Genomic DNA, 15000 nt, shown 5'->3' with positions numbered 1-15000 from the left:
AGGTAAGTCCACTGGCAGCCTAGCTGTAGCCTGCAGATGTGAGATCATGAAAGTTCATCCATTTGTTCCACCTGGGCCTCAGCCATGTAACAGATCACCTTCTGATATATAATCCCTTTTACTGCCTTTTTCTGTATAGTCACTCCATATGGATGACTACTCTGTACTGTTATGTGCACTGCATGTGTGTTTCCACACTGTCCCTACTAGTGGCCTGGGAGGGGTTCTGACAGCTCTCGGTTAAACAATAATGCATGGCAACTCTAAAATTTAGACATCCTTAATTAAATTAAAATGTTGATTCACAGAAGAAGTATTTACCACTGGTCTGAGATGACTTCAAAAGCTCCAGAAAAATGTCCTCTGACTATGATTAGGTGCTTAAAGTGACTTCTTCTGGATGCAAGTAAACCAGCCCCTTGGGTATAAATTTGCTGATTTTAGAAGATATTTTATATAACAGGGATACATTAAGTAATGTAGTTACTGAACATTGTGCTTGTGCTAAAGAACTGATTCAAGCTTACTACAAGGATACAATAGGTAGTGTAGTTTGTGCTAAATAACTGATTCACCTTAGTGCAGCTTACTACAAGGATACATTAGGTAGTATAGTTTGTGCTTGTGCTAAATAACTAATTCACCTTAGTGCAGCTTAATACAAGGATACATTAGGTAATGCAGTTACTAAACATTGTGCTTGTACTAAAGAACTGATTCACCTTAGTGCAGCTTAATACAAGGATACATTAGGTAGTGTAGTTACTAAACATTGTGCTTATACTAAAGAACTGATTCATCTTAGTGCAGCTTAATACAAGGATACATTAGGTAGTGTAGTTACTAAACATTGTGCTTATACTAAAGAACTGATTCATCTTAGTGCAGCTTAATACAAGGATACATTAGGTAGTGTAGTTACTAAACATTGTGCTTGTGATAAATAACTGATTCACCTTAGTGCAGCTCAATGATGGCAAGCCATCAGAGTAAAATCCTATGGTCCTATACATTGGATCAGTGTCATAGTATTTCGGTCATTCTTTGCATAAGCCTGGGGAGTATTATTATTTTAAGCAGCCCTTTCCACCATGTGTGTCCAGACTGTAGCTTGTGACAGCTATGTCCTGTTCTCATGGTGGCTACAAAGCTATGTATATATTAACAAAGTCAACTCAAGTACTTTCCCTCAATGTCAGACAAGTTTGTAACAGAAGACAAAGCAAACCCAGATGGTTTGAGATCTGAAGGACAGTTAACACGATACTGATATGTGTGAAATATGGCTAAATGTGGCCCAGACATAAAAATTACATATCGCACTTTCTTTTTTTTATTACTATTCACTTCTGCCTCTCCACACATCACAAGTGGAATGTTTCAAAATTTGCTTGAAGTCTTACTATCATTTATACAGCAGGCTTGTCTATAGTGTGTAAAAAGAAAGGGCATTAGGACTGTTTTTCTATATGGCCTGGAAGCTGCACAGCAGCTGGCTGGAGGAATGTCAATGGCTGAATTTATGTATCTAACATGGAAGGATATTAACAAGAAATCGAGTTAAAATTGAGTAGCAGCTTGGTGGTCCCATCTTTTCTACAAGTGTTTACAACATAATGGCACAGTGCTGGAAACAGGCCTGCAAGTCTTGTTATTACCATCCTGTGAACTCACAACTGTTCACACATTACAAGCAGCTACCTGTATGATCCTTGTCTGCTGTCAGCTGTACAGGTGAGGCTACCTATAGAGAAACATAAACACATCTGTGTGGGAATATATACTCCTCTTCACTAGAATAACATCCTCCTGGGGAGGTCATCTCATGGATGTCACGTTATAGAATTAATAATCATAATAATTGTATTGTAAGTATTATTATTGCTGCTGTTGTTATTAATAATAAAAGCATTATTATTACTATTTTATTATTATTATTATTATTATTATTATTATTATTATTATTATTATTATTATTATTATTATTATTATTATTTGTGTTGCTGTTATCGTTATAATAATCATTATTTTTATTATTATTATTTCAAAATTCATTTTGGACAATACAACATATTAGAGTTATCATAATATCGTAAAATTGTTAGTATACTTTTTTTTTTTTTTGCAAATCCCTGCATCAGTCACCTACTGCTGATTGCTTTATAGACAATATAGTACCTGTTAATCATTTAATAAGTGTCTATTCATCTAATCTCATATCGCTGCAATAAACTAGACACAACTTGTGTTCATTATATAATATACACCGTGATCACTTCAGTTATGCATAACTGAACAACCACAAAGACCAATTAAAATAATCAGTACTAGCTAGTTTTAAAAACAAGTTGTGTGTGTTTATATATATATATTTGTGTTTTATGCACGTTTTTGCTTATTCGTATTCTTATTTATAAGCACACAAAACACGCACAAAAAAAGTGTATTTAATTGTATTATTATTTTCAAATCTGTATAGGATTCTACATCAAGGTATAATAATTCAGTATGCAAAATTAATACTACACAACAGGACACAAAGCAGAAAAGGTTACTTTGTGATTATTACACTATTGTACAATGTATCTTACAGGACAGGAGAGCAGAAAAGGTTATTTTGTTAAAGTAAGGTACACTAGAGAATAGTGTACAATGCTTCTAACAAAACACAAGAGCACTAAAGGTTATGTGATTGTTCAAACTATGTATGTATTGTATGACCTGCTATGGCCAAAACTATTGCACAAAGATTATATAGAGAGCAGAAAAAAAAAGGTACACTAAACTATTGTAAAATATTTCTTACAGAACACAAGAGCAAGGAAGGATATTTTGTGATGTTGACATTTTAAAAACTAATGGGGATTAAAAAAAAAAAAAAGCTAATGGGGATTTTGTGCAATGTTTTGTACAACGTTTACAGGGCATAGGAGGAGAAACTTTATTTTGTGATAGATGCACACACTAACAATAAACACTGTACACTTTTTCTTGAAAGGCCTTGGAGGAGAAAGGTTATTTTGTGATAAACACACTAACAATAAACACTGTACACTTTTTCTTGAGGAGCATAGGAGGAGAAAGGTTATTTTGTGATATAGATGCACACACTAACAATAAACACTGTACACTTTTTCTTGAGGAGCATAGGAGGAGAAAGGTTATTTTGTGATAGATGCACACACTAACAATAAACACTATACACTTTTTCTTGAGGTGCATAGGAGGAGAAAGGTTATTTTGTGATAGATGCACACACTAACAATAAACACTATACACTTTTTCTTGAGGTGCATAGGAGGAGAAAGGTTATTTTGTGATAGATACACACACTAAAAAATAAACACTGTACAATTTTTCTTGAAAGGCCTTGGAGGAGAAAGGTTATTTTGTGATAGATACACATACTAACAATAAATACTGTACACATTTTCTTGAAAGGCAAAGTTATTTTGTGATACAATGAATATTATACAATGCTTCTTATAGGACACGAGCGAAAAGACTATTTGCAACAGAGAAAATTGTGCAATGTTACAGAACATTAAAAAAATATTATTATTATTTTTAATGCACAATGTGAGATTAATTATGTACTTTGCTTCTTACAGCACACAGCAGTAAGGGATTTTTGTGATAGGTACACTGTAAGGCAAACAGTGAATATTGTACAATGTTTCTTACAAGAAAGCAGCAGGAACATGTCTTTAATGATAAATACATTATAAGACTATATTGGACAACATTTTTTTTTACAGGACACGGCAGCAGAAAGGTTATTTTGTGATACATACACTATAGACTGATAGTGAATATTGTATAATATTTCTTACAGGACACAACAGCAGAAAATGTTATTTTGTGATACATACACTATAGACTGACAGTGAATATTGTATAATATTTCTTACAGGACACAGCAGCAAAAAAATATATTTTGTGATACATACACTATAGACTGATAGTGAATATTGTATAATATTTCTTACAGGACACAGCAGCAGAAAATTATATTTTGTGTTACATGCACTATAGACTGACAGTGAATATTGTCAAATATTTCCTACAGGACACAGCAGCAGAAACTTATATTCTGTGATACATACACTATAATTTCTTACAGAACAGCAATACTCACAGTGTAATTAATAGTGGACATTTCTTGCTAAATATATAACCAGAAAAGATCACTCTGCCATAGGCTCCCTGTAATAATAATAGTGAATACTGTACATTGTTCCCTGGCAGAAAAGTTATTTTGTGATAGATACGACAATACCATGTAAGGGCATAAGAGCAGAAAATTGCAATGGTCACACTGTAACTAAAAGTGAATATTGTACAATTTTTTTTTTTATAGAATATACATAGAGAAAAGGTTATTTTATTATAGGTACTTTGAATATTGTACATCATTTCTTACAGGATCATAGAGCAGGGAAGATTTTTTTGTGGTGGTCACAGGGTCCCAATATACATGGTATAATGCCTCTTACAGGTCTCAAGAGCAGAGAAGTCTAGTATGTGATGGTGACACTATAAAAAAAAAGTAATATATGTAATATTTGAGACAAGGAAAGAAAGAGATCAGAGAGAACGTGTGAAAGTGAAAAGTGCTGACCCCACCATAGGTTATCTAAAAATGATTCTTGTAATAATTAGGCCCCAGCTCCCAGTCAGCAGTAAGCATCAATCCAGACATCAAGTAATCATTCAGCCAATGCAGACATAAAAGGAGAGAAGAAAAAAAAAAGATTACCGAGATGATGACATGCAAATTTCCCCCGAAATTATCATAAGTAAACATTCCAATCCTGGGCTAATAAAATCCCATCTGTGTTACTTCATATCGAGTTAGTAGAGAGCTGTGATAATGAATTTTGTAATATCTCAGGAACAGACATCTCAATCAGGCACTAATCCTGAGATTTTACTGCAGAATCATTCAAAGATGGGGCAGCCAAACTTCTGCTTCTCTTTGGCACAAGCCTGGGAAAAAAACATAAGAGAGACTGGAAAAGAGAAAGGGAAAAAAAAAATTCTGTGAAAATAGTAAACATAGTAGGGCTGCTTCCTGGGGTGGTGGGAGGGTCAGGAGTATGCACAGTGATTACTGCTCACTGTCTCTATTACCCTCTGATTAATTGTTCTCACACCACAAGTGAGCAATCACTGACTTCATCCTAATTAACACTGATGTACAAAGCACAAACAACTTCTGTCTACATCATGGGGAGGAACTTGTCATGGTGTGCTACCAAACATCACTGGGCTGATGGACTAAAGAGATAATTCAGGGTTGATTTACTAAAACTGGAGAGTGTGGAATCTGGTGCAGTTGTGCATGGTAGCCAATCAGCTTCTAACTTCATCTTGTTCAATTAAGCTTTGGCAATAAAACCTGGAAGCTGATTGGTTTCTATGCGGAGCTGCACCAGATTTTGCACTCTCCAGTTTAACAAAATAAATCCATATTCCCATCAAATATCATAAGGTGAAATCTTCCTTTTTTATTTGCCCTTGGGCAATGGGCACAAGATAGAAGTAGTCTTTCTGTTACTAAACACATAAATAATATTTTAGGACTATTTTTTTTTGTATGGCCTTTGGTTACTTCTGAAACCCAACCAGGGTCTGGGGGACTACTAAAAATATCTGATCCTGATTGGTTGTTAGAAGTGAACCCAAACTAGGGCCCTTCTACTAAATTAGCCCCTGTGTATGTATCACAATGGCTTTTATTATATTGTCCCAGTATTTATAAAGCAGGGGAAAAAAATTCTTTCATAGGGCTAATATCTAACCTAGGTGAACCCTTATTGAAATTTAATTGAACAAATCAGTAATGGACAAGCCAGCGCTTTCTATAATTAGCTAATGTTTTCCTGGAAGGTAATGGCGTTAATTAATGATGAGATATGCAGCCTGCAGCTTGTGAATTTACCGAGGTGGGCTGCACACTGATATCTGGTCATATTATATCATAATATATTTCTACTTTATGCTTTGTTTGATAAGTGTTAGATGTATGATCACTGAGCTGTCTCATATTTATATATATATATATATATATATATATATATATATATATATATATATATATATATATATATATATATATATATATATATATATATATATATATATATATATATATATATATATATATATATATATATATATATATACACACAACTTATAATAATACTTATATAACTTATAATAATAACAATAATAATATTACTAATAATAATAATAATAATAATAATAATAATAATAATAATAATAAAAGATTATTGATTTACAGTGAATTACAGGAAGAAAGAAGGGCAAGGCAAGAAAGAAAGAAAGAAATAGATGCATAATTACTGAGCTTCAACATGTAGAGAAGGAAATAAAGAAAAAGAAAGAGAAAGAAAGAAAGAAAGAAAGAAAGAAAGAAAGAAAGAAAGAAAGAAAGAAAGAAAGAAAGAAAGAAAGAAAGAAAGAAAGAAAGAATGAAAAAATAAAGAAAAACTATTTGATGCAAAATTACTAAGCTGAGGAGGAAGAGGGAAAGGAAGGGCAGAAGGGAGAAAGGAAGGGAAGAAGAGAAAAAGAAAGGGAGGAAGGAAGGGAAGAAGAGAAAAAGGAAGGGAGGAAGGGACGAAAAGAGAAGGGAAGAAGAGGGAAAGGGAGGGAGGAAGGGAAAAAGGGAGGAAGAGAGAAAGCAAGGGAGGAAGGGAGAAAGGGAGGAAGAGAGAAAGCAAGGGAGGAAGGGAGAAAGCAAGGGATGAAAAGAGAAGGGAAGGGAGGAAGAGAGAAAGGAAGGGAGGAATGGAGAAAGAAAGAAAGAAAGAAAGAAAGAAAGAAAGAAAGAAAGAAAGAAAGAAAGAAAGAAAGAAAGAAAGAAAGAAAGATGATTGATTTACAGTGAATTACAGGTATCCATGAAAATCACGGTTTTCCTTACTTTCCCAATATTTTCCAGATTAAGAGGCAACAAAGAAAATGGAGTCTAACTGTCGCAAGCTGGTGACAACCTGTGTCCAATTAGGTAAGAAGCATTTTTTCATTGTATGGGTGTGAAGAGGTGACTGTGGAGAATCGAGATTTCTATGTATAGTTTGTGTGTAAAATCTGAATAGGAAATTGGAAGCGTTTGTTCCATTAGTGCGAGAAATTGCATAGACTTCGGTTAGACTGGGAACTGGTGACCCCCAGACTGGGACAGAGGTCAGTCTCCCCTCCTCCTGCTTGTAAGCCCCATGTCTAAATCTCCTTTCTGTCTGAAATGTGCAGCTCAGCCCTTTGCAGTGGAGAGCCTCTTCTCTAAGGGAACCTGATATGAACAGAGGGGACTTCTCTGCTGTATGGGGACTCAATGGGACTGGCGAGCCGGGTGACATCAAAGCACCGCTTCTAGGATATTTTAATTAGCCTTACAAGGACCTACAACCGTCTGGAAAGGAAAATAACTCTCATTACTATTAGGTTTTGTATTTTTTTTTTCTTTTACAAAAACTGGAAAACCTTGCCATCAAGGTATTCTTTTATTGTCTTCAATATATATATATATATATATATATATATATATATATATATATATATATATATATATATATATATATATATATATATATATATATATATATATATATATATTATAACTGATATGCTGCTGGATAAAGTAGAATACCCAATAACGCAGGTAACCTCGCCTGTAGGAGGCAGAAAAAAAATTCTCACTGGCAGAAAAAAAAACATAAAACGTGTGTATGGAGCCTAATGGGGTCATATAACCCAGCAACCTGTATTCTATTACTAGTATCTAATATTTGTTTTTTGAGTGTAAAGATAATCGTAATAGCAATGGACCAGTGGATTTCTTGATATTTACAATTTTTGTAGAATTATGGCTTCTGGAAATTTCAATTTTTGGAGGCTAAGGATGCAGATGGCCATAATAGGCTAAGAGATGATTTACAAAAATAGCCATATTTGTTGAGAGTCATATGAATGTGTTCACTTTAAAATCATGTACAGTACAGGGATATAAAGGGAGTCACTCTCTAGGATTGTGTAGGAGAGCGGGTTTCTCTGATTTAGTAAACAAAAACAAAAAAGTGACCCTTTCATTATCAATGACCTAGAGTTTACTTAGTGGCACTGAATAGAAGCCACTATTGTACTTGGGTCAGCAGGCTTTCTCCAGAAATGATCCTATGGCGCACTCTGCTGGCAGACATAGGTAATAGCTATAGGTAAAAGAAAGACATTTCGCTATATGTTTCAGGCAATGATGTTGTAACCGAATTTGATCTATCTATCCATTGGGGGTATTTACTAAAACTGGAGCACACAGAACCTGGTGCAGCTGTGCATAGTAACTTCAGCTTGTTCAAATAAGCTTTGGCAATAAAACCTACAAGCTTATTGGTTACTATACACAGCTGCACCAGGTTCTGTGTGCACCAGTTTTAGTAAATCTTTCCCATTATCTATCTATCTATCTATCTATCTATCTATCTATCTATCTATCTATCTATTTATTTATTTATATATATATATCTATTATGTGTCTATCAAACTATATATCAATTTATTTACCCATTATCCATCTATCTATCTATCTATCTATCTATCTATCTATCTATCTATCTATCTATCTATCTATCTATCTATTTATCTATCTATCTATCTTTCGATCTGTCTATCTATCTATCTATCTATCTATCTATCTATCTATCTATCTATCTATCTATCTATCTATCTATCTATCTATCTATCTATCTATCTATCTATCTATCTGTCGATCTATCTATCTATCTATCTATCTATCTATCTATCTATCTATCTATCTATCTATCTATCTATCTATCTATCTATCTATCTATCTATCTATCTATCTATCTTTCCATCTATTCATCTATCTATCTATCTATCTATCTATCTATCTATCTATCTATCTATCTATCTATCTATCTATTATCAGTCTATCAAATAATATATCCGTTTATCTATCTATATTTATCTATTATTTGTCTATCAAACTATATATTCATTAATCTACCCATTATCCATCTATCTATCTAATATCTTTCAGTCTATTCATTCATCTATCTATCTATTTATATATCTACATCCTATCGATTAGTGATCTATCTCTCTCTCTCTCTCTCTCTCTCTCTCTCATATATATATGTATGTGTGTGTGTGGTGTGGGTGTGTGTGTGTGTGTGTGTGTGTGTATGTATGTATGTATATATATATATATATATATATATATATATATATATATATGTATGTGTGTGTGTGTGTGTATGTATGTATGTATGTATATATATATATATATATATATATATATATATATATATATATATATATATATATATATATATATATATATATATATATATATATCAGGTTCTTAGGTCAAAATTAGGGGTTAATTTACCATTTTCTTTCTACATTTCCCCTAATTCTAATTGCTTATTTAAAGTGAACAAGCAGGGGCTTACTGCATAAGTACACCCGGCACATAGCTGTGAAAATGTACAGTATAGTAAATGAGATGGAATCTTCTTATCCGCCCAGATAAGCTGAGATCAGTATCTGTATTTTTAACCTGAGGGATATTTGGTTACATCTCAGCAATTATAAGTACAGGTCCACCCCTATAATTTAAGAAATACGGTGAAGGATAATTACAGTAAATAATGTCACATACAATTAATCGCAGCTTCAATGTACACTTGTCCATGTCAAATCCGTTTAACCCTCTCTGTGCCAACACCTTGATTGCACTGGCTCTGACTGCAGTCTGCTATAAGGTTCTGTCTCTTTATGAACTGTCATTATTACTTTATTCAGCATTACAAGACCACAAATTTGACGGTTGCCTCTATATTGCTGTGGAAATAAATGTATCGATAATGACTAGATCATTGAGAAAAATAAGTGAGCAAGGGGCACATAAGACAGATTCTTCAATTCTGCGTTGTGTATCGCAATTTTCCAAATTGTGATGGAAGTCCTATCAAAATTAATTCACCGATTTAATAATATTTCCCTCTATATCCTCTTGCAAAAGGATCTACCCTAATGTATTCCAGAGAGACGTTGTATGTCTGATATATAAATACACTCTCTGATGTGTTGCATTTCTTTTTCTCAAAATATTTAATTTATGTATTAATATTACATTATACAAAGTTTTTGCTTACTTGTACATTTTAAATCGATTAAATTCATGCAAAGCTGTGCATGTTTTCGGAATAAAAACATACAAAAAAGAAAACAAGCTAATTGCACATTTAATTCAATTAATATGTAGCTAAAAATAATCAGGAGAAAAGGGAGAAAAATTAAGAGTGTGAACCAACGCAGCCAATCAAATTGCAACTGCCGTGTTTCTTGTACAGTTTTGGAAAAAAAAAGAATAGAAATCTGATTGGTTGCTAAAAGAAAGAGCTCTTCTTTTTTTTTTTTTTTTTTTGCTACCCTTATATATTATTTCTTCTTTTTTTTTCTGAAGAAGCTTCCTTCTGGCTTGGAAAAAAATAAATAAAATAAACAACAGTAATTAAGGTCGATTTAATTAGGAGCATGGTCAGATATGTGACAGCACTAGTGTCTCCTGGAAAACCATTTTCTCCTAGCTGTTTTCTTCTTTTACCCAATAATATATGCAAGTGTAGCTGGGCTGACTCGAGGGAATGAGAATGTATAAGGAAAGATGTTGGCGTGAGCAGGAATATACTAATGGAACAATCTGATGTCTGCTTAATCCTATGTAAAAAAGCATTGTCTTTTGCCTAATATTGACTGAATGGTAATTAATGGCTCTCCATCCAGGAGAATAGGCAAGTAATCCGGGCTTGTGTGAGAGATGGAGAGACAATGTTATCAGACAGCAGAGGCCCCAGCACCACCGATTTATCTATTCAGAGAATATTTCTCCAATAATCGGTAGAAATTGCAAGGGAAGGGCTACAAGGGGCAACAGGCAGTACATTAACCTGAAGCATCTGCTAAGAGCTACCTGTGTAATACAGTGTGTAATAAATGATATTGTTATATGTTGGCCCCAAAACTGCTTCTTTGGAATTAGATAGAAAGATAGATAGATAGATAGATAGATAGATAGATAGATAGATAGATAGATAGATAGATAGATAGATAGATAGATAGATAGATAGATAGATGGATGGATGGATGGATGGATGGATAGATGGATAGATAGATAGATAGATAGATAGATAGATAGATAGATAGATAGATAGATAGATAGATAGATAGATAGATGGAAATATGTTTAAAAATGGCTCATAGCCATCATTGCACCTGTGTCACTAAAAGGACCCCTTTCATTACTTGTATTTAATTTAAACAATGTTTGTTTGCATTTTTTTTACTACGTTGCCAATGCTCAGCTATAGCATCATATGTCTGGATTTTTTATTTTTTTTATTATTATTATTATTTTTATTTTTTTTGTAAATTATATATATATATATATATATATATATATATATATATATATATATATATATATATATATATATATATATATATATATATATATATATATATATATATATATATATATTAAAATAGTGCAGCGAGTACGTGATGGGAAAGGGCCCCACTGGCCACGTTTTGGCTTAAAATAATGAATATTATTGGTGTCCCTCCCAGCTATACAAGGCTCTTGTCTGCATGTGGTAGTTCTCACTTGGAGAAACTTGTTCCACCTTTTTACAGATCTGGGCGTGATATTGGATAAACACACCTTGTGACATTATAGAAAAATGTACTCATTGTTAATTGCAAAGCTCACAAAAGTAATAGAGTCGTTAATTGGTTTGTGATTAATAATCAGGTACAATTAGGTGGGTGGTATGTTTGTGCACGCTTGTGGAAAATCGCTGTGTTGTCCTATGTGTCCATATACATTAGGACGATAAAGGCATAGCTTAGCGTCTGGCAAAAAAAAAAAAACCTTTCTGGTTTGCGTTTCTGAATGGAGCTTTTTGGCAGAAAAAAACTTGTGTACAAAAACGCTCTAAATGAGCGTTTTGTTTTTTCTGCCACGGGAACTTGCATTTTTAAGCCCAGTGTGCATTTTATTATCATCATTATTATTAATATTATTATCATCATTTTCAAAACTTGGATCATAGGTGAAGTTAAAGGTTTAGTAGTAGTTTTTTTTTATTTATTATTATTATTAGGTCTCTGCCAAGAATTTATTACACCAATGAAGTTAGTTCTGCCTTGTGTGCCCATATCCTAAAAAGATATAAAGTATAATTTATATTTTAATTAAAATGAATATGATGGGTGAAGGCAATACCTATTTGTATTTATATTTTACTAATATTTTGCATGGACATTTTCATATTTGGCGTGGACAATAATATATATATATATATATATATATATATATATATATATATATATATATATATATATATATATATATATATATATATATATTATATACATATACACACACACATAGATAGATAGATAGATAGATAGATAGATAGATAGATAGATAGATAGATAGATATTTTTGTGTATATATATATATATATATATATATATATATATATATATATATATATATATATATATATATATATATATATATATATATATATATATATATATAACAAAATTCTAATATATATATATATGTATATATATATATATATATATATATATATATATATTAATTAGAATTTTGTGTTTGTGTATTATAAATAATACACCATAAATAATAAAATTTGCCTATGGGGTGTATGCACGCAGAAAAAAATTCATGATGATGATTATTATCATTCGTCATTTGACTCCATCCATTAAAAAGTGGGCACCAAAAAAGGCATGATAATGTAATATACTCATTAGGGCAGATCTATAACATGCCATGACATGAGAAAACGGGTGTTCCACTTCCATAGTGAATAGTGTGTGGTTTCTATAGAATGATGTGCAGGGATTTCAGATGATCTGTAAAAAATGTCATTATGAATCCCGCAGGCATTGCCAGATCTGTGTATATGGAGGAGGGCAGGACGTATGAGAGTTGGTTATACGTATTCACATGTGTTTGAGTGTGTTTATTCAATGTGACACCGTTTTGCCTGGTATGAAATATGCTGCCACTAAACTCATAAAGCTACTTTCTGGTTTACCTTTTATCTTATGTCACTTTCAAGTGGGTACTCATGCTCTACCTATACTGTATACTGCTACAATCATGTAAGAGGTCATTTATTAGGTTAATAGTTACTGTACACTGAGCAAAACACACACACACACACACACACACACATATAGATAGATAGATAGATAGATAGATAGATAGATAGATAGATAGATAGATAGATAGATAGATAGATAGATAGATAGATAGATAGATAGATAGATATAGATATAGATAGATAGATAGATAGATAGATAGATAGATAGATAGATAGATAGATAGATAGATAGATAGATAGATAGAGCTATAGATATCTCTATAGCTATATATATATATATCATTCAGAGTAAAAATATTGCCCACCCAAATTTCCCTTGAAGAATGAAGACAGTCACAGCACTTTTGCTTTGGAATTGTTTGTCTCAGGTTTCTTAAGTGGCCTGATTTACTAAAGGATCGTGTAGCTGCGTTCACTACTTCTATCATTCAATCAATGCAAGAAAAAAACATGTTTTTTTTTATTATTATTGTTTTTTTTTCTTCTTCTTTATTGATTTCCCCATGTGATTGGGTATTTCACTTGAACACAGTTTCACCCTGTTTACTAAACTAAAAGAGAGAAATTACTCGGTGTAGTAAAATTTTACTTTAGTAAATTGGACTGTCTCATTCTGCAATTGTCTCTAGGATTAAAAAAAAAAAATAATAATAATAATAATAATAATAATAATAATAATAATAATAATAATAATAATAATAATAATCTCTGATAACGGGTTGATATTTAAAAATATAATAGATACTTTTCTAAGGCACCCACACCATATTATACATTACCTACACAGCACGTTATAGAATTGATGTCTATAGCATGTCCTAAATTCAGATCTAGGCCCTGGCCCTTGCCAGGGAAGCTTACAATCAAATGTTCTTCCAATGTAGGCAGGTAGGTAGGTAGCTCAGACACTGGCAGCTTTGTAAAGCTGGTTGCTGCAATTTACAATCTAATTGCACAATTTCTGCACGACTACCAAAAATATTTTCAATAATCTAGAAAAATGTTTTCAATTTATATCCAATCAGGTAGACATTCAAGCTATAAGCTATCGTGAAATTATAATTTTAATAATCCAGATTTTTTTTTTTTTAATAATCTAGAAAAAATATTTTCAATTTATATCCAATCAGATAGACATTCAAGCTATAAGCTATCGTGAAATTATAATTGTAATAATCCAGAAAAATATTTTTTAATAATCTAGAAAAATATTTTCAATTTCTATCCAATCAAGCTAAAAGCTTTTGGTAAATCTAAAGGAGATCTTCCAATAATTAGTAAAGGTGTGTGGTCCACTTTGCAGCCCCAAGATAGAATGGCCGTTTATGTGATATCTCTATGTACAAAAGAGCTGTCAATGAATTCCTCGAATCATCTCTTCCCCTGAAGCAGCCCACCCTTCCTAGACTGTCGCTAATGTCAAAGGACAGCTATACATAATACAATAATAGTCGAAGATTGATCCAAATTCATATTGACTTTGTTATAGGTCATCAGCTGCAGTGCAAAAAAAGGGGAAATATTTACTTTGCACGTATAGTTTATGATCCCTGAGAATTAAAGGGAATTCAATAAGAAAACGGCTGGGACAGGTTTAAAAAAAACTATTTGAAAGACTTAAGCAAATTAGAGTCTTATCAGATTAAAAGACACTCCAAAATGGAAAGGGAATTGTCTCTATCGAGGCACTGGGTGGGTGGAGAGCTTCTGTGCCAAATTTCATGGATAAAACAGAGAATTTAAGTAA

At 32.4% G+C, this 15000-nt stretch overlaps 1 protein-coding gene across 1 annotated transcript in view; it reads left to right on the top strand.

Moving 5' to 3' along the window:
• PITX2 (paired like homeodomain 2) overlaps positions 1 to 15000 on the top strand; it is a 32884-nt gene that overhangs the window by 238 nt on the left and 17646 nt on the right. The window contains exons 1-2 of the mRNA XM_040329296.1: positions 1 to 2; positions 6971 to 7036. The exon at positions 1 to 2 is cut by the window's left edge and continues 238 nt beyond it. Coding sequence (XP_040185230.1) covers positions 6991 to 7036 — 46 coding nt within the window. The 5' untranslated portion in view covers positions 1 to 2; positions 6971 to 6990. The remainder of the gene's footprint in view (positions 3 to 6970; positions 7037 to 15000) is intronic.

Source organism: Rana temporaria, chromosome 1 (genome assembly GCF_905171775.1).
Source record: "Rana temporaria chromosome 1, aRanTem1.1, whole genome shotgun sequence".
Lineage (NCBI taxonomy): Eukaryota > Metazoa > Chordata > Amphibia > Anura > Ranidae > Rana > Rana temporaria.
The sequence above is the reverse complement of the archived record's forward strand: the minus strand, read 5'-3'. Positions and strand labels throughout refer to the sequence as shown.